Below are 26051 nucleotides of genomic sequence, written 5' to 3'. Positions count from 1 at the left end.
ACTAACTCCTGAGGAACACCACTCGTCACTGATCTCCACCTGAACATGAAACCATTGACCACAATGACCATCCAGCCAATTCCTTATCCACCAAATTGTCTATCCATCAAATCCATGCCTGTCCAATTCTTCCGATTCAGTTCTTGATTCTGTGGTCAAAAGCACACAAGGATGTCATGTGGGACAGTGTCAAATACTTTGCACAAGTCTGGGTAGGTGACCTCATTTGCTCTTCACTTATCTACTAACTCTGTAGCCCCATTATAGAAGGCCACCAAATTTGTCAGGCAGAATTGCCCTTAGTGAAACCATGCTGACTGTCACCCGTCACCTCCTCATTTTCCATGTGCCCTAGCATAGTTTCCAGGAGGATCTGCTCCATAATCTTGCCAGGTACAAAAGTGAGACTGTAGATCCCTGGGTCTTCCTTTTTCTCTTTTTAAAAACACAGATTAAGTTTCCTGTTTTCCAGTCAGTGGGAACTTCACTGGGCTGCCACAACTTCTCAAATATGATGGATAGTGGCTTTGCAACTTCCTCTGTCAGTTCCCTCAGGAGCCATGGATGGATCTCATCAGGTTCCATGGACTTGTGCACCTTCAGGTTCCTTTGATGGTCTTGAACCTGACATTCTCCTCCCATGGCTGGTTCTTCATTCTCTCAGTCTCTGTCTTTGCCTTCTGTGACTTGGGCGATTGCCAGTGAAGACTATGTAACTACAACTTACTAATACTCTCCCTCAGGCTCAACAGCAATTTAGTGCTTGAACTCAATTTTCCTTCCCTCACATATTCCAACACAGCAGTCCTCTTCACTTGAACTTTCAGCAGCCAAGTGTGTATTAGATGTAGTGGTGGCTTGTGGCCATATAGGTTACAGGAAGCACTATACCACAGACAGCAAAGCAGGTCAGACTGTCAGGATTTCCATTAGAAATTCCTCCCTCCCCTTTTCTCTTTCTTCCTACCCCAAGAATTCAGAATTCTGGCATCAGAAAAGAAGAACTCTGAGCTGAATCCAAGAGGAAATATGCTTTTTGAAAAATGCATGCTCTGCATTTTAGAAAGACAAACAATAAGCTTCCTTGCTTTGAGGGCAAACCCACTCTCACTCTGCTCACCTACCGCCTGGGTTCCCCAGCAGAGCAACAGCTTCCCTCACCCACAGGCAACAGCATGAACTCACAAGGTGCTTTCTCCCTTGTTCCCCAGCTCAGCCCTTTCTCAGACAAAATAATGTTTTTTTACAGCTTTTTGCTGCCTACAATGAAATATCCTAAGCTACTTTGCAACTATCATAACCTTTCATGTCATGCTCTGATCATTCAAGAGCTCTAGCAGTCTCATGCCCCCTCCACAGCAGCTGGCTTCTCCTGTGTTTTCTCCCCTCTCCAAGAAAAGTCCTGGCTGACCTCCCACTTGCTCCTCAGCTTCCTCCTCTGCAAATCCCGATAGCCTCCTTACCACCCAGCAGTCAGAAGTGTGCAGCCACACGGCCCCACACACCACAAGCCCACCCTGCACAGCTGGATCCTACTTCATACACCCCCACAAGCAGCTCCAGATCCTCCTCTGCTTCAGATGGTTCCCATCACGCTCTGCTCAGGACATCTTCCTAATTACCCAGCCTCCCAAATGGAAATGATGACCAGTAAGTATAACACGCTGAACTATATCTTAGTGCAAGACATGTAAAACAAACTCTTCCAGCAGCAAAGACAGGCTCTTACAGAAGCTGGCTTCAAACTGGGTTTCACCTCTTCATTTCAGAAAACTGTGGAGAAGTTTCCTCGGATTTGAAGGTAAAGCTGCACTCCTGGAACTGACCTACTGCCCAGGCACTGCAGTAGTTTTGTTGAAGGAACCCCCCAACATACCACAGGAGCGAGCAAGAGAATACATGAACAATAACAACTGGCTGGATGGCTGCAACGAGAGTTGTGGTCAATGGTTCAGTGTCCAAACAGAGGTAGGTGACAAGTGGTGTCCCTCAGGGGTCAGTACTGGGACCAGTGCTGTTCAACATCTTTGTTAGAGACATGGACAGTGGGATTGAGTGTATCCTCAGCAAGTTTGCTGATGACACCAGGCTGTGTGGTGTGGTTGACACACTGGAAGGAAGGGATGCCATCCAGAGGGACCTTGACAGGCTGGAGAGGTGGGCCAGTGCCAACCTCATGAAGTTCAACAAGGCCAAGTGCAGAGTCCTGCACCTGGGTTGGCACAACCCCAGGCACAAATACAGGCTGGAGGAAGAATGGCTGGAGAGCAGTCCTGAGGAGAAGGACTTGGGGCTGGTAGTAGATGAGAAGCTTGTGTGGATGAAGTAGATGAGCCACCAGTGTGTGCTGGAGCCCGGAGAGCCAAACACATCCTGGGCTGCATCAAAAGAAGTGTGGCCAGCAGGGCCGGGGAGGGGATTCTGCCCCTCTACTCTGCTCTGGTCAGACCCCACCTGGAATACTGTGTACAGTTCTGGTGCCCTCAGCACAAGAATGATATAGACCTGTTGCAGAGGGACCAGAGAAGGGCCACCAAGATGATCTGAGGGCTGGAGCAGCTCTGCTATGAAGACAGGCTAAGAAAATTGGGGCTGTTCAGCCTAGAGAAGAGAAGGCTCCAAGGAGACCTTATAGCAGCCTTCCAGTACTTCAAAGGGGGCTACAGGAAAGCTGGGGAGGGGCTTTTCATCAGAGGAGATAGTGATAAGACAAGGGGTAATGGTTTTAAACTGAGAGAGGGGAGATTTAGGTTAGATATTAGGAAGAAATTCTTCACTATAAGGGTGGTGAGGAACTGGAATAGGTTGCTCAGGGAGGTTGTTGATGCCCCATCCCTGGAGGTTTTTAAGGCCAGGTTGGACGAGGTTTTGTGCAACCTGATCTAGTGGTAGGGTTCCCTGCTCATGGCAGGGGAGTTGGAACCTGATGATCTTTAAGGTCCCTTTCAACCTTAATGATTCTATAATAAAAGGGAAAAAATAAGAAACCATGGAAAAGACAGAAGGATGAATGCAGGAGGCCTTGTGAGATATGTGAAAATAGAACATACCATGGAACTGACTTCACTGCTTGAAAGTGAACAGGGTAAGCGCTGGGGGGAAAAAAAGCCTCCCAGAACAAAGCAGAGATACAAGAGAAAATGCTCAGCAGCAATAAAGTAGGGTGGAAGTGTTAAGAAGACCCCAGTGCTGGGTGATCAGAGAAGACTATTAAAATAAGATCCAGGAAAGGAAGAAGCAGAGTCACGCCCCAGCAATGCTGGAGAAGATACTGCTAGAGCGAGGGAGGGAAGCCCAAACGTGCAGCAACTGCACCCAAGCAATCAGACTATAACAAAGTGGCCAGGGGAACCTCATGCTCCTGGCCCATCTGCAGCGGCCTCTGAAGACACAAACATCTGCGTCATCTCTCTGGACATGTATCTGTTATCTATCTGTTAAAGGTGTCACTGCCATCAACCCAGCTGGCTAAGCCACACAATGGCAAAATGCAGCCATGCATTCACTTGACCAAACCACTGACACCCCTTGGCAAGCAGCTGGGACGCAGCTGGTCTACTGATGGATGCAACCCAATTTTTATATATATATTTTTTTTTTTAATGCTTTGGTCAGAAACCTGTTTATTCAAGCCCCATTTGAGCTAAGAGACAGTGGACTGTTAACAGAGAAAGTGGTGAGAAAGGGGTGACTTGCAAATGGGTCACAGATGAAGCCATCAGTACTCTGGAGAGACTTGAGAGAAGAGAAGCTATTTTACCCCCTTTCAGGAAACCAGCCTGGTAATGCAGCCCTACTCCAGCATGGCAAAGGAGAAGGAACAGAAACTGAACTCCCAAACGCAGCTGCCTTTTTGACACGCCAGCACCCTTTCCCCTCTGCTCTCTCCAAAGCCTTCCCAAGCACATGATGGTGTAGCTCTCCACAAGGAAACTGCTCCAGTTTTGTGATGGAGATAATACCCGTGCTGCTAACGCAGCTTCCACCGTCTGTCACGCGGTCAGGGCCTGGTGCTGGGGCTCACCTGCCGGCCAGGCAGCCGCTGGCTGTGGGGATGGGGCTCCAGCCGTGACACCCAGGCCAGCTCTGCCCAGCTGAGCCCGTAGAGGTTAAAAAAAAAAACAGCCAAGAAAAGCTGTTGATGATGAACTTCATAAAGGAAACTGTGGCAGAGATGGAAGCCAAACCAGTTCTATGCTCTGCCCTGAGCTCCCTCCCACACTCCTTTGAGGCCAGGTCATGTTTAAATTCTATTACTTAGCACTAAAGTGAAGTACCCAAGCCTAAATAAGGATAATAAACATATGTGCAGCTATCATGTATGTATACCAAGATATGTCAAGAGATCACCAATAATTTGCTTCCTATAAATAGATGATTACTGTGACACTTTACTTTGAATTGGTTCTTATCAGCTACCATAAAATAACATGGTGCCTCTTCTAGCCTTTGCATTTCAAGTGATTTACAGACTGTAAAAATAGAATATTTCCCCAAAATGACATTATAATGAAACTCTACACGGTCTTCTTATTGCTGGGTAGTAATTATCTATTTAATTACATGGCTCCATTCTTCACACTCTATTACAGATAAAAGGTACTTTCTCAGATGAAATCATACTCAAGTATCTCCAAAACCAGGGCCACCGATTACTACTCCTACAGCTCCACAATGAAAGGTACTGCAGTCTGAAAACAAGTGGTAGAAAGTCTTGCCCTATAACAAAGGAACTATAGGAGTTCAAACAAGAGCCGTATTTTCTTACTTTATGGCTTTATATTTCTAGTTTTCTGCCACAAAAAAAACACCCAAACACCTCATCTATGGATTAGATGTGTGTATGAGTCCTTGCAGTTGACCTACACCAGACTTTGCACATTTGTCCAAGGGCCATAACAGATGAGATATTGGTTTCTGCTCTGCAGTTTCACCACAGGCATCATCCAGGTCACAAGCAATGTTACCAGACTAAAAGGATATATCCAGTGTCTGTTATTGTTTTTCATTATGAATTCCAGGAATAAATTAATTTGTTGTGTGTTTTAAATTATATTAAATCTCCACTGCAAAGATATAGAGATTGTAAATGAGATTAAGTCTGCAAGATCCTGAGTTCCTGTATATGACTCTACCATGGGTGCATCTCATCTTTGAAAATGAGATGTTTGACATACTTGCAAATATTGGACTGATAGAGACTGACAAACAACATTATTTTGTGAATTGTTGTTTTATGCTTATTAAAGATACAATTGTTCACATTTGAAAGAATGATTTTATGCTAAGATAATTAGGGCAGGGCTGTATATTATTCTCAGGTCAGGGCCTTAGTCTAAGTATCATAATCCCTGTAAGGAGTAACCAGACTGACAACTGTCCTTCTTGAACAACTCACTTAATCATTTTACAGAACTCAGGAACTGAAAAAGTTGAAATTAACAGCTGTGATAAGTCATAAGGAAAATAATCTCAACTAAGTAAGCAAATGCTGTAATGCTACTGGCACAAAAGTAGCAGTGGACCAAATAAAACTAATTTTGAGAAAACGAGTCGCTAGCCGCAAGACGCCTGGCTGCAAATACGGGCAGGCGTACTTGTCATAGCAACGGTTTCAGTAATGTGACCTTTCTGTTACCCAGTTTCATGCTGTGTCATTTATCTGAATTATAAGAACGGAAGTGCTTCTATCCTCAGTACAGCTCAAAGAGGACTGATCTATCCCCTAACATGTAAGAAATGCTCTGTCAACTGTATTGTTCAGTTCCTGATGCCACAAGTCCCCTTACAGGTACAGGCAGTTGGACAATAAAACATTACATGGTCCTTGCCTGAATTTTTTCACAAATACATTGTCTCCAGAACAGTATTCTAAGACAAGAAGCTACTCCCTGCTAATGTTGATGTTAAGCTAGATATTTTGATACGGTATTAGAGTTGTAAGTAAAGTTATCATTTCAATAAAGGCAAGTCTGACATGCCAGACATCTACTTATGCTATAAATCACTCTCTCCCATATAAATACCCCTCCCACAGAAAAGAAGCAATCTCATCACCTAAAAAACAGGGTTAATGGATTATTTCTGAAGTACAGGGTAAGAAAGCAAGGAGCTAAAACCCTTCCTTGGCTTAATCTGTACTGCACATCTGCTTCCTTCTTGCACCGGTTCTGGCAAATTCTGTAAACCAGGAGTGACTACAGCAAAACCTGCAATTTTTATCTAAAGGACACTCATTTGCTAATTGTATCATGTGAACAGAAGTATCTTGAACCAACTTAGGGACCTAATTCTGGCCTAGGAAATAGGCAGTACACATTAATATCAAATATATATGAAGCCATGCTGGTGCTTCAGGAGCTGGTGTCAGTCAGTTCCTGTCTTGTACCACTGGCTCTGTAGCAAGCAGTAAATTCAGTTTTTGCCTACTTCCTCATATATGTTCAGAATAAGATTAATTTAGGTGTCAACTAAGCAAGTGAAACCAACTAGCTGTATACACCTGCACACCATTACACTTCCTGTCTAGGTACAGTCACAAGAGATGTGTTTGGCCACCTCTGTGGACAAGAGGCGGGGAGAAGCCGGATTCACCTTTCAAGCAAATAAGTTAAAACTCCTGATTTCTGTAGTAAAAAAAAAACAAACATTTAATGAATTTGAAACATCTGCTTAAGAGCACCTCCAAGAGGAAAAGAGGAGGTGGCACAGCTCATTCCCTCCCTCCTCACAGGTCTCTGAGGGCTGCCAGAGGCAGGGTGGAAGATCACTCTACTCCTCCAGACGATCACACACGCACAGCACAAAAGATTAAAACCTACGTATGGGACAACTTCTCCCCACGGCTCACTGGCACGTACAGAAAGCCAAATACTTCTTTTAACTAGGGCTGTCCCAAATCAGTTTACTAACAGTCATTTAGTCTCTGTAAAATCCATGGGTTTAAGCAGAAAGACCAAATCTCTAGAACCAGTTCATCTTTTCAGGAAAAGCACAGCTGATACTTAGACAGTGAAAAGATAAACTCACTTAGCTGTGTAAGTGCAGCTCAATAATACACTGGCTAAAGGAAAGGTTGATCAAGAAGTATTGCTCGTCAAGCTCACAACATTGAAGGAAGCTGCTTAACATGAAATGCTGGGGGACTGGGTGTGCAACTGCAGGCTGTTCTTAGCCCTGGGGTGATACTTGCTCTCACCACAGTCATGAAGCCATGAAGACACTGAAAGAACTGCCTTCAGTCCATGGCAAAACTACTGAAGTTGCAAGAGAGAGACAGACTGCCTTAACATGAGTAAACACTTTGCTCTCTGCTGGTAACAAAGAAGAGCAGTTTTTGTTACTGAAAGAAATTCAGAGGGAAAATGCTGAACAGCAAACAAAAGCAACACTGGTCAGTTCATTTTGGCACACATCAGGCTGCAATTCTTTTGCCAATGTCAATGTATTACATGCTGTGTAGCTATAAATTTCACTTGTGTCTGAAAAAAAGGAGCATATAAAACTGCCTTGGATCTGCCTAACGCAGTCTGTCTGTAGACAGGACACAATCACTGTATTTTTTCAGCTGAATGACTCCAAAAATAAAATCTTTAGTTGCTCTCAAAGTACACGTACCTGCAATCCCTTGTAGCAGCCCACAGACATTAAAAATGCTTTTCTTCATAATACTCTGCACACACATGGTAAAGACAGATACAAATGCCACGGCACAGAGAATCATGATTCCCACAGCTAGGAAAATAGCGGTTGCCTGCCAGAACCCACTGGCAATCTCATTGAAGTTTTCAGCGTAAGGACCACAAAGCGTGTCTCGTCTAGAGAACTGCATGTGGGAGATTCTGGTGCAGCGCCCATAGATGCCCAGCGTTGGATGGTAAGGCTCCTGTGACCCCCCTGTTCTGTTGTCCACATCCTCGGAGCTTGCAGGCTTTGCTTTGCCAATCAGCCAGTCTGCGCTCATAAAAGCGATGAGCTCTGCAAAAGCCACCACAATACTCAGGAGAGTCCACAGCATCGACCGACATGTTACAATGACATGACACATATTGATGTCCAGTGCTTGTGATCAGTGCAGCTGACAGTCTTAAAATCCAGGCACGAGGAGGAAAAATTAAATTAATATTAAAAAAAGGAAAAAATATTAAAAAAGAAAATCACTGTGGCTGCTCTGTCTCCTTTTCCAGTTCTTGCAGTCATTTGTTCTTTCTGTTTAGTTCCTCCTACTTTCTTTCTGGGATGCTGAGCTCTGAAGTGCACTTCTCTTTCTTAATATCCATACTGGCACATGACGCTGGAGGCTGGCAAAGGAGGCTCCAAGGACTGCCCACTCTTTAACATCACACACCTATAAGAAAAACAAAAACCAGCACATCAGTAGGGAGAAAAAAAGTCTTTGTTTCCGCCCCCAAAATGAGCCAAGTTCTCGCCCAGAGCCACATCAACATGCAAAAACTCTAACAAGAGCCTGTGGAAACCTCCTCCCAGGTTTCTCCCAGGGGAGTGATTAATCTCCTGCTGCCCGGCCACACTTACGGTGTCTGCTCTGCCCCATCTCAGTGTGGCCGTTCATCGAGCACTTTGCAAGCAAAGGTCTCAGTAACACCCAGCAGTCCCACCCCCTCCTACCACCACGCCCCCATCATCTTCCTCTGGTCAGAATTACCAAGGTTGCTGGCAGTTGCCCAGCAAAATGTTTGTACACGTTTAAACGGTTTCACAGATGTGCGTCTCCTGCCTTCAGCTTGGGGAGGCAGCACGGCACGGCCTGGGGAAGGAAGCTGGGCACAACTCCATGTGCCATGGGCAACTGGGTGGAAAGGGCAATGAAGGAATCTTGCTCCAACCTTCTAGGCTTCTGCTGACTGCAGCTGAGCCAACCCTGGCCTCAAGAGGAGGCAAGCAGGATTGCTGCTGGGGACAATCTGCCCTGTGATGTGGCAACACAGCTCACCCCTTTGAAGTCTGGGTTTTGAAGGAGTGGTGTTTCCCAGCAGGGTGGTTCTGTATCCATCTTTACACCCATGTTCCAGAAAAGCAATCTGCCCACAGGTATGTCACACACCTCATCTTGAACTGATGCCAGCAATGGCAGCCTCCAGAGACTTACACCACTGTAAATAGGAATCTGTGGAAAAATGCCCCAGTCGCTGCCAAGTGGCCAACAGCCCTGCTGAGAGGGGTTGCCAGGCAGCCCTGAGCTTCCTGTTTGCCCTTGGTTCTCCCTTTCTGTAATCCCGCACATGCTGGGACTACAACAGAACAATCCCCAGGGCTTCCCCCAAGCCTTTATGCTGCCTTTCAACAGTAGCTGATGACATTCCCAGAGTTACACTTATCTTAGTCCAAGAGACAATCAAACATCACCGTAGTTCCAACTCACGTTCAAATATTGGCCTTAGAATAACTAATGGTCATCACGCACGCCCCTGTGCTTGAACTGAAACCGTGTTGCTTGAAAGCAAGGGGTGGGGGGAGCAGGAAATGCCCTCAGGTTACCCCCTGCAAGATGAGAACACAGCACTTCCAAGGTTTCCTCACAAAAAACAAAATACTGACATTAAACTGGGGACAAGAGAGCAGAGAACCAGATCTGGACTTCACTGTTGTGCTGCTGCCTAACACAAAGGGGGTCAGCAGATGCCACAAACACACATTGTCTTTTCTTTTTTTTTGGCTTTGTCATGGGGCTGGTATTTAATTTCTTAAGAGTTTTGAATCCAATGGTTGAATCCTAGTCCCACTGAATGCACAACGAAACACACATACATAACTTCAATACTTTGAGAATTTAATCCAGCAACCTCTACTCCCTCTATACTAGTTGTAGCAAAGCATCTCCAAGATTTTGTCCTCATTACTCTTTCTTGTCCAGATCTGCAGACTCCCCTGGTACTAGCAGATACACAGACTTATGCTGCTGTGCCAACAACTCAGGTTTGTCTCCTTTACTTTGATGTTACAACATTGCCTTAAAAAAGACAAAACATATTTAGTTGTGCTTCTAGCTAAACTGAGATAACAGTCCAGCTCATGTTCCATTTTTGGAAAGAATGATGTTTTCAAGCAACCTGACATACTAATGACTTGAATACACCCTTTGTAATAACAGAGAGCTGAAATGTCAGACTGCCAAAGAAAAATTAATTCTCTCAGTATTTCCACTTTAAATAACAACTGTAATGTAGGAAATGTCCACTACACGTCAGATACCATCTGTGTGATTAAAGAGAATTTAATAGGAAATTTCTTTATTTTTTAAGAGATGTTCCCAAAAGCCCTGGAATCTGTATGTCTGTGTAAGCACTGCACTCATGTGAACTCATCTTTGGAATTCCAGGATTTTAACCGAGGTGCAAGAGACGTAAGAGTTGAACACGCATCATAGCTGTTCCTACTTACTCTGTATCTACTGAACATAAAGTACTGTTTATTGACCACAGATGAGGACAAAGTTCATATTTAATTAAGTAGGTGGAAATTCCAGATGAACATAAAAACATGGCACTGATAACAAACGTGGGATGCTATATCAGAAGCAGAAGAAAAGACCAAACGATGAGGCTCTTTTCCATTTGAAATGCAAGAGCAAAAATACATGGTAGTAACATTTTAAAACACTGTATGTCCAGAAAAGTTACTGTATAAGCAAAACAGCCTGCATAAACATGATACAGAAGTCACAAGTCTCAGTACTTCACTGGAACAGGTATGTCCCTGTTTTGCAACACAGGAAGTATTACACAGCACCTAAAGGTTGGCAAAGGTCATCAATAACAACAGCTCAACAAAATACCTTTTGCTTTCCAATGAAACCTTCACCATTCAGATTTTCCCAGGTAGTAAGTACTTTATTCTGGTACAAAACCTCCCTCCAGACCAACATACCAGTATTCATGGGAGAATTTCTGCATAAATTCATTCTTGCACTAGTGATGCCCTCGAATGGGAGCACCACTCACCCACAACTCCTTTTTGTGAGCAGATGGACGGAAACATGTATACGTGTAAGATGGCACATGGAACAGACCAGGGTCAAGGGCTTTTCTTCACTGAGACAAGGAAAGGTTGCACAAAGTACTGGTGATAAGTTACATTTCAGTCACGCTTGTGTAATAAAGTAATTTCTTCCAACATGCTCCACTTCGTGTTTCCAAATGAAGCTAACCAATTCTCACGTGACATGTTTGTGCCCTACACTGATGCCTTTCCACATACAGACTGTGCTAAATAACTGCTTGTCTCCAGCTCTCTGCTCACCCGTTTTCTTCTATTTTTGCTCAACAGAAACTCAAACTTGGCCCTTGCAAGGCTGAAAACTGCCTGTTTATTCCTCCTCTCAGTTTCCCATCCTTTGACAAGATTTTTCCATAACAAACTGTATGTTCTTCACAGCACGCCACTCCATATTCACTTCTAACTGACTGTCAAAATATTTGCTTTGAAAGCCCAAATTCAAAATATACAATGGTTCTTTAACCCCTTTGGTATCAACTCATTCAGAATAATTCTCACTGAGGAAGTATACTACAAAAAAGTAAGCTCACCCCTTAGTCATTAAGGCCTCCCCTTATTTTTAGTATTGCATTCAAATGTACAGTCATGGAAGGAGGCCATCTGCTGTGGGCAAGTGGGTGCCTCAGGAGAGAAACAGCCCCAAACAGTAAGCACTCGCAAAAGCTACACACCATGGTAACTCCTCAGCGTGAAGGTCTTGGCAGCATCATCCCACCCCACCATATAACCCAGTGTTCCTTGGTTGGACAGCACAGCTCTTGGACGGGTCAAAAATGTACCTTCAGCCCCCTTTACTCTGCTCCCTGAACCATGCTCATAGTCAGGCTCTGCATTAAGTGAAGTGTAATACTGTGAAAAGATGTCAGAACATCAAGTCCTCAAAGTACCTACAGAGAATAAAACTGAGCTCCTGAATGCAAAAATATTTTAGTTGTTTTAATCTAATTAAATAAGCCACCTCAGGGTATCACAAAAACTTTCTTCCTCTTTAAGATGCAATGTTGACAGCCAGATACTCTGCCTCAAGTTGTACTCACATCTCTAGCTAAGGCTGTTTAGCTGTTATGTTTTACTACACAACATTGTGATATGCTAAGTAGCTGTTGAAGGGTCTACAGAACAAGTCCTGTGAAGAGTGGCTGAGGGACCTAGGGTTGCTTAGTCTGGAGAAAAGAAGGCTGAGGAGAGACCTGATCGTACTCTGCTCCGTCCTTTCCACCTGAAAGGACGTTGTAGCGAGGTCCCACATAACAAGTGATAAAACAAGAAGAAATGGCCTCAAGTTGTGCTGGGGAGGCTTAGATTGGCTATTAGGAAAGTATTTCTTCACGGAAAGGAGTGTCAATCATTGGAACAGGTTGCCCAGGGAAGTGGTGAAGGCACCATCTCTGAAGGTGTTTAAAAGATTTGTGGTTTAGTGATGGACTTGGTAGTGCTATGTTAACAGTTGAACTCAATTATCTTAAAGGTATTTTCAAGCCTAAATGATTCTGTGATTCTAAGTAAATAAATAACATCTCTTTTTCTGAACTAGATAAAGAAACACACTAGGTTCCATTTCACCTACACTGCTAAAGCCCAAAAGACAGAAGCTGATCCAAATTACAACATTTGAATTAAGCAATTGATTTTAGAGATGTTGAGCTGCAGGATTTTGCTTTGGCATACCAGACAGATGGGAAGGAACAGCTGCAAAGCTCACATCTGAGTCAACCATATACCACGGCTGTTTATTTTAAAAAGATGTCCTACAAGAAACATATGAAACACTCCCAAGTACCTTTCATAACAGTGTTACGGCCAGTTCTTCATGCCCCCCTTATGGTTTGACTGAAGATGGAGGCTCAGACTAAACCCTAAACCCTACAATTCAGCTTTCGCCTTTCCCAGCCTGGTTCTGTCAGCTCAAGAGGGAGAATAAATCATCTTTAGATAAGTGGCTTTTGGCGTGGCTTAAACAAACAGCTGAATGGAAGGCCACACAGACTGCTGAAATGGTCCCAATTTATACAATAAATCCAGGCACAATTAAGATGTTTTCTTCCAAAGTTTGCTACAGTCCAAAGCACAGCTACATGGAGGAGTTTCTAAACCTTGTTTACAACACACAAGCTTGAGCATCTCATAAGCCAAAATATGCCAATCTTGGAAGCCTGGATTCTGCTTTTTCTGAAACATTGTTCATTAGAATTTATGAACACTGTGAAAATACTACTTATGGGAGTGAAAGTGGCTTCTATTTATGTTGTTTGCAGACTCACTATTTAAAACAAACAGAAAAAGGTTAACACGCTAAGACTCAATCACCTCAAGCTGACCCCCTCCCAGGTTGATATGAGCACCTATTTGATGCAGCTTCCATCCTCAGGTGTTGCTAGACAAGCAAGCTAGTCAACTGTGAGCTCACCCTGACAGTAAGAGTGAGGCAGCCACCAAACCGTAGAGGCAGGAGGGACAACACTGGGACAATGTGGGATGACCATTAGAGATTATTTTCTGGGTGAGTGATAAATGTGACTAAACCCACTTCTCCTCCCACCTGGTCCCCTCACAGGAGGTGCATTGTTCCAGGAGCTTCTGCCCAGGAAGAGAGGTCAGGCTCCTGCTGACTTCCACTGAATCTTCAAAGAAGACAACATGCAGCACTTCTCAGGAGACACTACCACGAACACTAATCCACTTTGCTAAATGTGTGCCTCTATACTTCTATCTCCACCCACCACCCCACCCTGCAAATGGAAGACAAGGTACGCTCGCCACATTCCTGTGTCATAAAAGAACAGGGACAAAGCTTAGTACTTAAGGAAAGGTAAGTACCAAAAGGTTTTGAGTAAGCTTGCTCTGCAGATCATAAGGAGATCTGCTGGCACTGGTTTCTGGGAAGCAGCCCATATGCACCACGGGAAGCACCTGGACCAAGAAGAGGAAAGGATACTTGGATACTTCAGTATGTCTTTGTTTTGTTTTTTAAATGCAACACATTTCAAACTCATCAAAAATATTCAGGGTCAGACCACAAAACAGGAGAAGGTGCTTTAAAACTGAAGTGGTTGTACAGCTTTAGATAAACAGCAGAGAATAAGCAAAGATTCTGTCATGGTTAGACTCAGGATCAACAATCAAACCAGCAACATCAGTGCTCATGATCCCATCCTACTCAGGCAGGGAATGGAGAGAGAATAATGAGAGAGACTTTTCAGATTGAAAACTAAACTAGACAGACTTATTAAAGACTAATAATAAAAGAAAATATGTACAATTATATACAAATGTGTTCAGGAATGTGCAAACCCCTATCACATCCCCCCCCCCCGCTGCAATTCCCACAGCATCTCCTGAGCTGTGAGCAGTCCTGAAATGTCCTGGAGCTGCTGGAGGGAGTGGCAGAGCAGGCAGGAGCTGAGGGCAGAGTTGTGAGGGTCAGGAATTCATGAGCCTGGGGATCAATGGTGATGGAGAGATGGAGTCCTCCCTGGATGCTAGCCATGGACAGAAGAGAAGGGAAGAAGAAGCAGGAAGGAAGGGGCTTGGCTTTCATGATCTCTGACTTTATAAGAAGCATTACTTGTGTATGTGTATAGAAAATCTCTGGCCAATTTTGCTGTCCGTCTAGTCCACTCCCTGTGGACTAGTCCAACTCCCCTCCCTACCGGGGGGGTTGCAGATACGACTCTTCTGCTCCTGTAGCATCCAAAACCAAAGCAGAGCAAAGTGTCTTTGGTCTCTCAGCAGTAGCATAAACATTCCAGCATTATCAGTCCACTAGCTGAAAAACTTGCTGTGCTACTTCAAAGAGAGCTCACTGAAGAAAAAACACAAAACAAAACAAAACAAAACAGTAAAAAGAAGATTGGCTTTATCCGGGCTCAAACCAGGATATTCCACCTCTTCTTCTAGATCATATATATTACATGGAGGCTCTATATTCTACCAACTGTCAAATTAGGGATTCTCCCCCAAAGTCAAATTTTCCTGAGGTACATATTGTGCTTCACCATCCTCCATCATCACACACCAGGTATGTCTGGGTCCCTGAGCAAAAGCAACACCCTGGACAGGTTTACCTTTGCCTGAAGCAGGATAGACCCAAACACTTTTACCCAACAGATTCCTTTCACATACCACAGGAACTTTATCCCTATCTACTGTATGTAGAAGGTCTGTCGGAGCAGTACTGGCCCCATTGATGGATCCCCTGGTGTTAACTAACCATGTGGCCCTTGCTAAATATTTGTCCCAATTTTTAAAATTTCCATCACTCATTGCCTTCAGGGTAGCTTTTAGCAGACCACTGTACCTTTCAGTTTTCCCTGAGGCTGGTGCACGGTATGGGATATGATATATCCATTTGATACCATGTTCTTAGGCCCAGTCAGTCACAAGACTGTTTTTGAAATGAGTCCCATTGTCTGACTCAATTCTTTCTGCAGTACTATGTCTACACAAGCTTCTCAAGGCCCAGGATAACATTCCGGGCATGAGGCACAGGACATGTCTCCAACCATCCTGTACTTGTCTCCACCATTGTAAGCACACAGCGCTTACCCTGGCGGCTCTGAGGCAATGTGATGTAGTCAATTTGCCAGGCCTCCCCAAACCTGTACTTTGACCACTTCCCCTCACACCACAAAGGCTTCAACCGTTTCACTTGCTTAATTGCAGCGCATGTCTCACAGTCGTGGATCACCTGTGCAATAGTGTCCATGGTTAAGTTCACCCCTCAGTCATGAGCCCATTTGTATGTTCATCTCTACCCTGATGACCTGAAGAGTCATGGGCTCATCGAGCCAGAAAGAGCTCACCCTTGTGTTCCCAGTCTAAGTCTACTTGGAACTCTTGAGCAGCCTCATCTGCTCGTTGGTTGTGTCAATGTTCCTCAGTGGCTCGACTCAGAGGCACGTGTGCATCCACATGACGCACTTTTACCTCCAGTTTCTCTATCCGAGCTGCAATGTCTTTCCACAGGTCAGCAACCCAAATAGGTTTACCCTTTTGCTACCAGTTGTTCTGCTGCCACTGCTTTAGCCAACCCCACAAGGCATTTGCTGCTATCCATGAGTCAGTGTAGAGATAGAGTCTCGGCCACCCCTCTTGTTCAGCAATATCCAAAGCCAGCTGGATGTCTTTTACCTCTGCAAACTGACTTGATTCACCGTCTCCTTCAGCTGCTTGAGCAACCAGTCGTGTAGGACTCCACACGGCAGCTTTCCACTTCCGGCAGTTCCCTACAAGACGACAGGAGCCATCGGTGAAAAGGGCAAATTGTTTCTGTCTCTGGTAGATGATCATATGGTGGAGCTTCTTGAGCCCATTTCACCACTTCTTGTGGTGGCATTCCAAAGTGTGTGACTTCTGGCTAGGCTGTAATTGCTTCTATGATTCTTGGACGATTAGGGCTTGACCTTGCTGGGTAACTGAAGCAGTCCGCTTACTCTAATTAGCATTGGTAGCATGATGGACAGGACTCGTAACATTAGTCTTGAACATGATGCTCAGCACCGGTAATCAGGATGCCAGGAGGAGCTGCGTGTCAGTGCTGATCGCTTCTGAAGTGGCTCTAACTCTTTCATATGCTGCAAGTATCTCCTTTTCAGTTGATGCATAGTTGGCTATGATACCTCTGTAGCTCTGGCTCCAGAATCCCAAGGGTCAACCTCGAGCTTCCCCTGGTGCTTTCTGCCAGAGGCTCCAAGGAGGACTGTTGTACCCGGCTGTGGTGTAGAGCACATTTTTTATTTCTGGCCCTGTTTGAACTGGTCCAAGGGTCATTGCCTGCACAATCTCCTTTTTAATGTGCTCAGAAGCTTTCTGTTGTTCAGGACCCCATTTAAGTTGCTCTTCTTTTGGGTCACCTCATAGACAGGTTTCAAAATTTGACTGTAATCAGGAATGTGCATCCTCCAGAAACCAAAAGGCCCTAAAAAGGTTTGAATGTCCTTTTTGTTAAGCTGGTGGGGCCATAGCTGTTACTTTGTTAATCATGTCACTGTGATCTGGAGACATCCATCTTGCCATCTAATTCCCAGGAACAGGATCTCTTGTGTACGTCCCTTGACCTTGCTTCATTTCACAGCAATACCAGCTTCCAAAAGAATTTGGATGACCTTTTTACCTTTCTCAAAGACTTCTGGTATGTCACCCCACACAATGATGTCGTTGATGTACTGCAGGTGTTCTGGAGCTCCACCCTTCTCCAGTGCAACGTGGATCAGTCCACAGCAAATGGTTGACCTGTGTTTCCACCCCTGAGAAAGTCGATTCCAGGTGTACTGGACTCCCCTCCAGGTGAAAGCAAACTGAGGCCTGCACACTGGTGCTAGAGGAATAGAGAAAAAGGCATGAGCAATGTCAGTAGTGGCAACACCACCTGGCTGCTTTCAACTCCATCTCGTACTGAAGTTCTAGCGTGTCCAGCACAGCAGCACTGAGCAGGGGTGCAACCTCATTCAGGCCACTATAGTCCACTGTCAGCCTCCACTCGCCATCAGGCTTTAGCACTGGCCAGATAGGAGAGCTGAAAGGTGAGTGAGTCAAGCTGATCCCTCCCTGGCTCTCTAACTGACAGATCAGCTTATGAATGGGGATCACAGAGTCTCTGTAGGTTCGATACTGTCATCTATGCACTGTTGAAGTGGCAACTGGCACCTGTTCGTCTTCAACCTTCAGCAACCCTGCTAGAGAAGGGTCATCTGAAAGGCCAGGCAAAGTATGCAGCTGTTCAGTGCTCTCGGTCTCTACAGCTGCTATACCAAAGGCCCACCAGTACCCTTTTGGGTCACAGAAATATCCTTTCTTGAGAAAGTCTATGCCAAGGACGCATGGAACATCTGGGCCAGTCACTATAGGGTGCACTTCCCACTTTTTACCAATGAGGTTCACATCAGCCTCCAGAACAGTCAGTTCTTGAGATCCTCCTGTCACTCCAGAAATACTAACTGATTCTGTTCCTTTATGATTCAATGGCAATTAGTGTGCACTGTGCACCAGTGTCCACCAAGGCTTTATACTTTTGTGGTTCCAAATCCACACAGTCCAATAAACTCAGTTGTCCCTCTCCTCCTCCTGGCTGGAGACTGGGCACCTCTAATACTGATCATTAGAGGGTGATGCACCATCTTGTTTGAAGGACCAGTCGCTGGAAACTGGAGCAGCCTTCTTCCTAGAAGAACCATCTCCTGTTTTTGTTCTATTTAGCAGCTCTTGCATGCAGAGAAAAACAGCGGGTTTGTTGTCCCAGGTTCTCATGTCCTCTTTACAATGATTATGGAAAAGAGACCACAGGCAGCCTTGAAGCAGGTCCCATCTTGCTGCTGTCTTAAAGTAGGACGTCTTCTCTTAATGCCTGCAACATAAACCCAGTTGTCTCCAGGGAGATACCGGGGTTTACCTTCCCATCTGTTTAGCATCTTTTTCCTTCTGTCAGTCATTTTTTCAATGGCTGAGGTGTGGAACTGATGGGAATTGGAGAACATTTCTCCATATTGTCATGCTTTGAAAGCCAATTCACACACAGCTGTCTTCTGTAGTCTTCAGTGCATCTCATGAAGGAGAATATAGGAGCATGTGCTGCTGGTACAGCCTGCACAAACCTCCAGAACATGGGTGTGTCGCACAGGATGTCATCAGGATCTGTAATCCCGTAGTTATCACAGATCACCTCTCACACAGCTAATTCTCTGAGATACATGACGGCTCTCTCAAGAGTGGCTGTTCTGCTTTGGGACCAGTGGATGTCACCCTTATGGCGATACCTCTCCCTTACAGCTGAAAGAAGTCAGGTCCATAGGGTGGTAGTTCCCATCTTACTACCAAGTGCTCTATCAATACCAACATCTCTGGCCAAGGATCTCAACTGCCTGGCTTCTCTTTCACCCATGTCATAGGTTTCAGCCCCACTAGCAAAGCATCAGAGCAACCAAGCAAGAAGTGGTTCACCTTCATTGCAGGAAAAGTCCTTTCTCATGAGGTGCACTTCCTTTAGAGAGAAAGGTTGGACAAGATCATCATCACCTGATTGAGAGTGGCCTGCTTTCCTATCTGCTTGAGAAGGGCCTGCTGCTTTATCTGTTCTAGACATGTCTGCTCCTTTGATTAGGTCTTTTAACATCGTTTTAAAATGGGGTCCTCTACTGTTAAATGCATTCTTAGGGTTTTGGGTGGCTGTTTCTTTGCTTTGCTCCTAGTCACAGGATTAACTGTTGTTTGTTTCGGATCGAGTGGGAGTGGCTGTGGTCTTTGCAGCAGCAGCAGCAGCAGTGGTGGTGGCAGCAACCTTGCCTGTGGGGAAGTGGATTGTGATCACTCTGTACATCCACACTACATTATAAACATTCAGCAGAAGAATCCCTACTGAAGCAATGCTATTTAGATCAAAAGTTGGGAGATTCAGCCTGAGAGAAAATGGAGAGGTAATTCTGACCCTGCCATTACAAACATAGACCTTTCTGTTCACATAAAAATCCTTACTTGTTGATAAACCATAAAACAATAACAAGAGCAGCTACACAGAGCAGCTGCACACCACACATACGACTGCATACTGGGAAAAAGCTCTAGCAGAAACTATGTAGAAAGTGTCTGCTCAGTTTTCAGCCCCTTCAGTATATTTAGCATAAGTGCTGCACACAGCAATATGAGGGATTCCTCTCATCAGACATGGAATTTTAAACATTCACCAATTAGTGAGAATTTATAGCCTGGGCTTAAGGTACAGCCCTACGTTGGGTGCCAATAAATTATCGTAATGGTTAGACTCAGGATCAGCAAATAAACCAGCAACAACAATGCTCTCGATCCCCTCACCTTCCCACTCAGGTAGGGAAGGAGAGAGAATAATGAGAGAGAGACTTTCCAGATTGAAAACTAAACTAGACAGATTTAATTAAAGACTAATGATAAAAGAAAATATGTACAACTATGTACAAATGTGTTCAGGAATGTGCAAACTCCTACCACCTCCCCCCACGCGCTGCAATTCCCACAGCATCTCCTGAGCTGTGAACAGTCCTGAAATGTCCTGGAGCTGCCGGAGGGAGCGGCAGAGCAGAGTTATAAGGGTCAGGGATGCATGGTTCTGGAGATCAGTGGTGATGGAGAGGTGAAGTCCTCCCTGGACACCAGCCATAGGTGGAAGAGAAAGGAAGAAGAAGCAGGAAGGAAGGGGCTTGGCTTTCGTGATCTCTGACTTTATAAGAAGCATTACTTGTGTATATATGTATGGAATATCTCTGGCCAATTTTGCTGTCCGTCTAGTCCACTCCTCCCTACAGGGCGGGTTGCAGATACGACTCTTCTGCTCCTGTAGCATCCAAAACCAAAGCAGAGTAAAGTGTCTTTGGTCTCTCAGCAGTAGCATAAACATTCCAGCATTATCAGTCCACTAGCTGGAAAACTTGCTGTGCTACTTCAAAGAGAGCTCACTGAAGAAAAAAAACAAAACAAAACAGTAAAAAGAAGATTGGCTTTATCCTGGCTCAAACCAGGACAGATTCCTTCTACCTCCATCCACCTTCAAAATTTAATCAAATTATTACCTACTAAAACAATATTCCAGAGTGGAGTTTTTTACTTGAAGAACAAAAAAGCAAAGCTTTGATTAGTCATCACTTGTGAATTAAAGGAGAACAAACATTTGCATATCTCATAAATATTTAACTGTTATAAACATGCACAGACATTAATGACTGCATTGTTGTGACAGGCTGTTGAAGACATGCCACACTGTTTGCAGACAGATGCATTTCACTGGTAATAGAAGGAATGTAGACTTACAATGCATCATGTCTTGATCCTGTTGGCACAATGTAAGATGTGAAATAGAACTAAAACATTTTGCAAAATCGTTAAAACTCACACAAATATCTTAATCAAATCCCTATTTCCTCGCTTCTCATTTGAAATATGCCCTGTTTACTTTAGTCATTTCCTACTAAACAAAGCCTGTAGATGTAAAATGTTAAATTAAACCATATTTCATGTGTCCAAATGCCAAAATTCTATGCACACCATCAGGTTAAAAAAAAAAAAGTCAGTGACTGATGACTTTCCAAGACAGCGTGAGATGGCTATTCCATCACATCTTGGAAGTGGGCTTCTTCCTATCATGCTATGGAAAATGCCATCTAATTGCAGGTGGATTTGTTTCTAGAATACATCATGGTAAAAGACATGAACATGAAACTTATTTTCAACTATTAAAAAAAAAAACACCAAGCAGCTAAAATGTACTATTCTCTTTCTGACCTCATTAAAAGCCGTGGCAAAACTCCTGCTGATTTTAATGCGGCAAATACACCACTAAGAAATCACTAGAAGAATGAGTTTCCAGATTTTCAGACCAAGTGCAGGGGAGGTTTAAACACAGGATTCATATCCATGTTCCCTCATCCAGACAAAACTTTGCTTATTGCTCCCCCACTAAGAGGACATCAAGCTAACTCGAATCCCCAGCATCTCCTCTGAACTGCAATTTGTCAAGCAGATTTGTTCCATTACTCTGTATTTATTGACTTAGAAAATTCCCTAAACCTACAGCCACTGTGTTTTGAAAACTTACTCTTTTGCAATTCCAAAATTTATTAAAACCTATGAGGCTAAGAAAAGCTAATATGTAGTATTTCTATTGTTGCTATCTCATGGGAAAATTACACATCACATCAAAAATCATCACTAAGGGAGCAATCTTGGCTACAATTAGTGATAGCCTAACTGCTCAGGAATTTAACAACTGGGAGTGGAATCGTGAGTTTCCTTTCTTACTTTGATTCCTCACTAGCTCACTGAAGTCTCAATTTTCAAAACTCTACTCTGAAACCCTCTTTCTTGGTTACATAAATATATCACAATAATTACATACCTGGAACACCATGTTCAGTTCTAGTCCCTGCTATAGGAAAAAGATGTGGACAGGCTGAAGAGGTTTCAGAGAAGGGCTACAAAGCTGATCAAAGGACTGGGAAGCCTGCCATGTGAGGAAGGGCTGAGAGAACTGGGTTTGTTCAGACTGGAGAAGAGGTTTAGAGGAGACCTTATTGCCATGTCCCACTACTTTAAGGGTGGCTACTAAGAAGATGGAGACATCCTTTTTACAGAGTCACATGGAATAGACAAGGAATAATGAGTGCAAGTTACTCCTGGGGAGATCCTGATTGGTCATCAGAAGAAGATTTTTCACTATGAGAACAGCTGGACATTGGAATAATCTCCTCAGGGAAGTGGTGGATGCCCCAACACTGGATACTTTTAAGACTCAGCCTGACATGGTGCTGGGCCATCTCATCTAAACTCTGTTCCCAGCTAGAAAGTTAAGACCACAATGTCCTTGAGGTACCTTCCAACCTGGCATTCTATGATTCTATCATCACACTTTTCAAGGAGACTTTAATATTCATTGTGTTGTGATTACTTTGAATAACAACTGTAAACCACAGCTTCTAAAGGAGTTTGTTTGAGGAGAAAGGGTGGTTGGGAGGAAAATGGTAAGTCAGAAAGAAAGCACTACTAATATTTGGTAACAAACAAATCCGTGCTATTTTATACTAAAAGTTTAGTATAAACTAGGAGCTAGGCTTTGGCAGTTTAAATAGTTAATACTGTGTGCATGAGTAAAGCATCAGTCCAAAAAAACTTAGAGGAGTCTGTGTTTGTTGTAAAAAGCAATTCACTGTCATGAGTTCATTATGACATATTTGGAACTGCTCTTAATAATTTATGAATACTGTATTAAGATATTTATTATACTAATATATGGATTATTGTTTAATATGAGGCTTGTGAGAAAAACAGGCAGGAAAGGAAAGAATGACGCATTTATGCCACTTCTCTGCAACTGTGGAGAATAGCTCACTAAAAAGACAATACTAAGACAGGAAAAGCCCCACAAACACAGCAGATCAAAGATGCAAGGACTGCTTAGGAAGGAACAGCCCCTCAAGCTGAAAGGAAGAGAAGCTGTTTTGGACAAACAAGCTTAAAAAAACAAGCATCTGTTGGAGGTGCCTGTTAATGTTAGGCCAACATGGGACACCAGAACAGGTCCCTCTCTTGCCTTTAGGCAGACATCCCTGCACACAGCCTTGGTTCCTTGTGTGAAAGAAACACTGCCACAGTTAATTCTCTAAAGGAAACCATTGTTGTAACTCCTTTCACAGTTGTGGCTACATTAGCAGAGGGACCATAAAGGTGTGGATCTCCAGTCTGTCTGAACAGCCCTAAGAGATTCATTCTTCTGCTGAGACAAGACCTGAAGACATGGATCCAGGGACTGCCCCTTGAGATCAGGAAGGACACAGAAGTGTTTGCACTGTTACTCACTGCATATGCCTATAAACAATCTTCTACGTCAGTCCCTCCAGAAAGCCATCAGTTAGCAAGTCACCTCACAGGTACTGGCTGCTCTCCAGCTTCACGATGCACAACATTCCCAGCACAGAAATGACATGCTTTCAGCAGAACAAGACACATTTTGGATCTGGGCCATGGAGCTGAAGCAAACTAACCAGTTACGATTCCAGTGACAGGTGAGATGGAGAACCTATCCAGTTTTGAAATGTATGCTCCTCTTACTTCAAACTGAAACATCCTTCAAAAAAAATCAATACAGACAAGCAGATCAGCACAGTAATGCATACAAACTTGTGTGTATGACAGGAACACCTTTATTGAGCAAACACTGACTTTTCATTGTACTGGAGCTGAGGAGAAGCAGTAGTGACTCAAAGTATGTGAAAAGTGTCATGATGGATCAGAGTTGCCATACTTCCAACCTGGTACTGCACGTAGACATCTGAAATATTTGGACACCATATACAACAGTGAACAGTGAACTTGAAAGAAGTGCATGAAAATCCTTTTATTTAGTCTGGAAAAAGGGAATGTACTCAGAGAAACACAGACATATGATATCTCTGTGTACACTTAATGAATGTGAGCTTTAACTTTTCATAATGGCTAACCATTTAACCAAGGCCAAGACAGAACTGAAGTGAGACGTTTCTAATACTGCATTATTTCATTAATAATTAATTACAGGAATGTTATGTTCAGTTGGGATTTCTAAACTTTAAAATGGAAGCTCACTGCAAAAGGCTCAGAAAAATCAAGATTGATACTTCAAATTCTGGAAACCTCATTTTAGAGCAAGAAATAAAAAGAAACAGACAATTTTTAAGCAACTGCATTAAATGCTAAAGCCAAGGTTGGACATACTTCTACAAATGGAGCCATTTACAAAATTCTGGATTGTTGTATGCATTTTGACTTGCTAGTCTAGGTATTGATCAATCCTTTTCTGTCCTTAAACTGCATACATTTGTGAAAATTAGTAACCGATAAGAAATTTTTGAAGCTAAAAAGGGCTAGAGAGGAAAAACATCTGCACTTTTCTCAACTTTACTTTCCCTGAAATGCTCCATCATCTCTCTGCCACTGATGTCCTGTGGTTTGCGTCACAGCAGCACTTAATGGCGCAAACTAACACTGGACCTGTGCGTGGAGATGCATGTAGCTAAGCTACTGCTCCACATTCCTGCCATCTAGACACACAGGAAATATGAAAGGAAGAAGGCATTATTAACCATCCCAGTTTTCCAGATGAGATGTTCCTTAGTCATGTAACAAAGTCTGTAGCAACACTGGAAACTGAACCTGGATGCTGCCATTACAAACCCTAAAACTTTGGGGGTTTGATATACTCCTCAGTGTCATGCTCTGTGCCAAACACTTTTATCGCCATCTTTCAAACACAAACCTCAGCTCTTCCTCTGTCACTTCGAATCTCTAGCCCTGACACGTTGCCTGCAAAGGCACTCCTCCTTCTCTACTAAGTATGACTATGGACAAATGATACCAAATGAAATTACTGTATCTCCAATGGTAATTTTGGTTTTCCTGGTCACTGAGGAAAAGTTTTGTTACTAAACTGTACTTTTTCCCCTCAGTATTCACTGTTGAAATAGATAATTCTAATCACAACATGCCAAAACAGCTTGTCCATCACATCAGGAGATAGAAATTTACCTGCAATGAAACAAACTTAACTTATCAAGTAGCCTAATCATACTTCAGAGAAAAATATAAATTCAGTAATAACACCTATAGGGGATGATTCTGCTCAAATGTATACCTTACTGAAGAGAATGAAGCTATAGGACAATAGCAGATATTCAACAGGTCCCACAGGTTATAAGGTGTGGACTTACTTCAGCACAGATAACCTTTTTATGTTTGGGTTGGTGAGTTATCTTTTTAAAGCTTTCACTGACATTAGTCCATTCAAAAGCAAATGCAAGCTACAAACTATTGTAAACGTAAGCATCTAATTGTACTGTTGCTAAAAGGTAGAAAGCTCTTGATTACATCTTCCCCTTGGGAAATGCAAATAAGTAAAAATAAAATCTGAATATCTGAAGAAGTCCCAATGCTATTAGAGACATCTATTTCCAAGGAAAGTCCCTGTATACTTCTGGCTTTAAGTAAATGTGTCTTCTCTGTAAGTTTTAAACACTTAATTAGATTCTGAAAATTATCTTTAAAAACAAAATTATCTATTAGATCTCCTTGTTGCATTTCAAGTTATATATATAGAACTTAAGTGTAAAATTAAAAGTACAGTGCATGTACATAGTAAAATAAACAGTCTCATTAACTCTCCATCATGCAACCTGCTGTTTCTAAACAATTCTGAAGAGTGCATTTTGTAAATTGATAATGGAAATTGTTAGCATTAGTTGATTCTTTACAAAACATGCTTGCAAATTACAAATTATATCTCCCATTTCCTAATAAACAGCCTCCCATAAAACCAACTCATTTAATCAGGGACAAAATTAAAAAGATCTGAATAAAACATTAACAGCATTTATAAAATGCAAAGAAAATTTGGTCATGCAGACCAGACATTTAGTTAACCATTTATCAGATTTTTACTTGGAATCTTACCTCACTAAACCACAAAGGTCTTTCAGTGTCACAGCTTAAGCTATGCACAGTGCCTCTATTTGCATATATTCCTGTTCACAATATTTTTCTCAAACATG

General features: G+C 43.2%; 1 protein-coding gene across 4 annotated transcripts in view; it reads right to left on the bottom strand.

Annotated features, from left to right (window-relative positions):
• LHFPL2 (LHFPL tetraspan subfamily member 2) overlaps positions 1–26051 on the bottom strand; it is a 135932-nt gene that overhangs the window by 12279 nt on the left and 97602 nt on the right. For 3 of the 4 annotated variants that reach the window (XR_007891861.1, XM_051643321.1, XM_051643323.1), the window contains one exon: positions 7618–8347. Coding sequence is in view for 3 of the 4 variants with exons in the window: in XM_051643321.1 (XP_051499281.1) it covers positions 7618–8047 (430 nt within the window). In the remaining variant the exon portion in view is untranslated. Of the gene's footprint in view, positions 1–7617; positions 8348–8535; positions 8599–26051 lie in introns of those variants that run through there. The other variant, XM_051643322.1, reaches the window with a different exon arrangement.

This window comes from Apus apus, chromosome Z (genome assembly GCF_020740795.1).
Source record: "Apus apus isolate bApuApu2 chromosome Z, bApuApu2.pri.cur, whole genome shotgun sequence".
Taxonomy (NCBI): Eukaryota; Metazoa; Chordata; class Aves; order Apodiformes; family Apodidae; genus Apus; species Apus apus.
The sequence above is the reverse complement of the archived record's forward strand: the minus strand, read 5'-3'. Positions and strand labels throughout refer to the sequence as shown.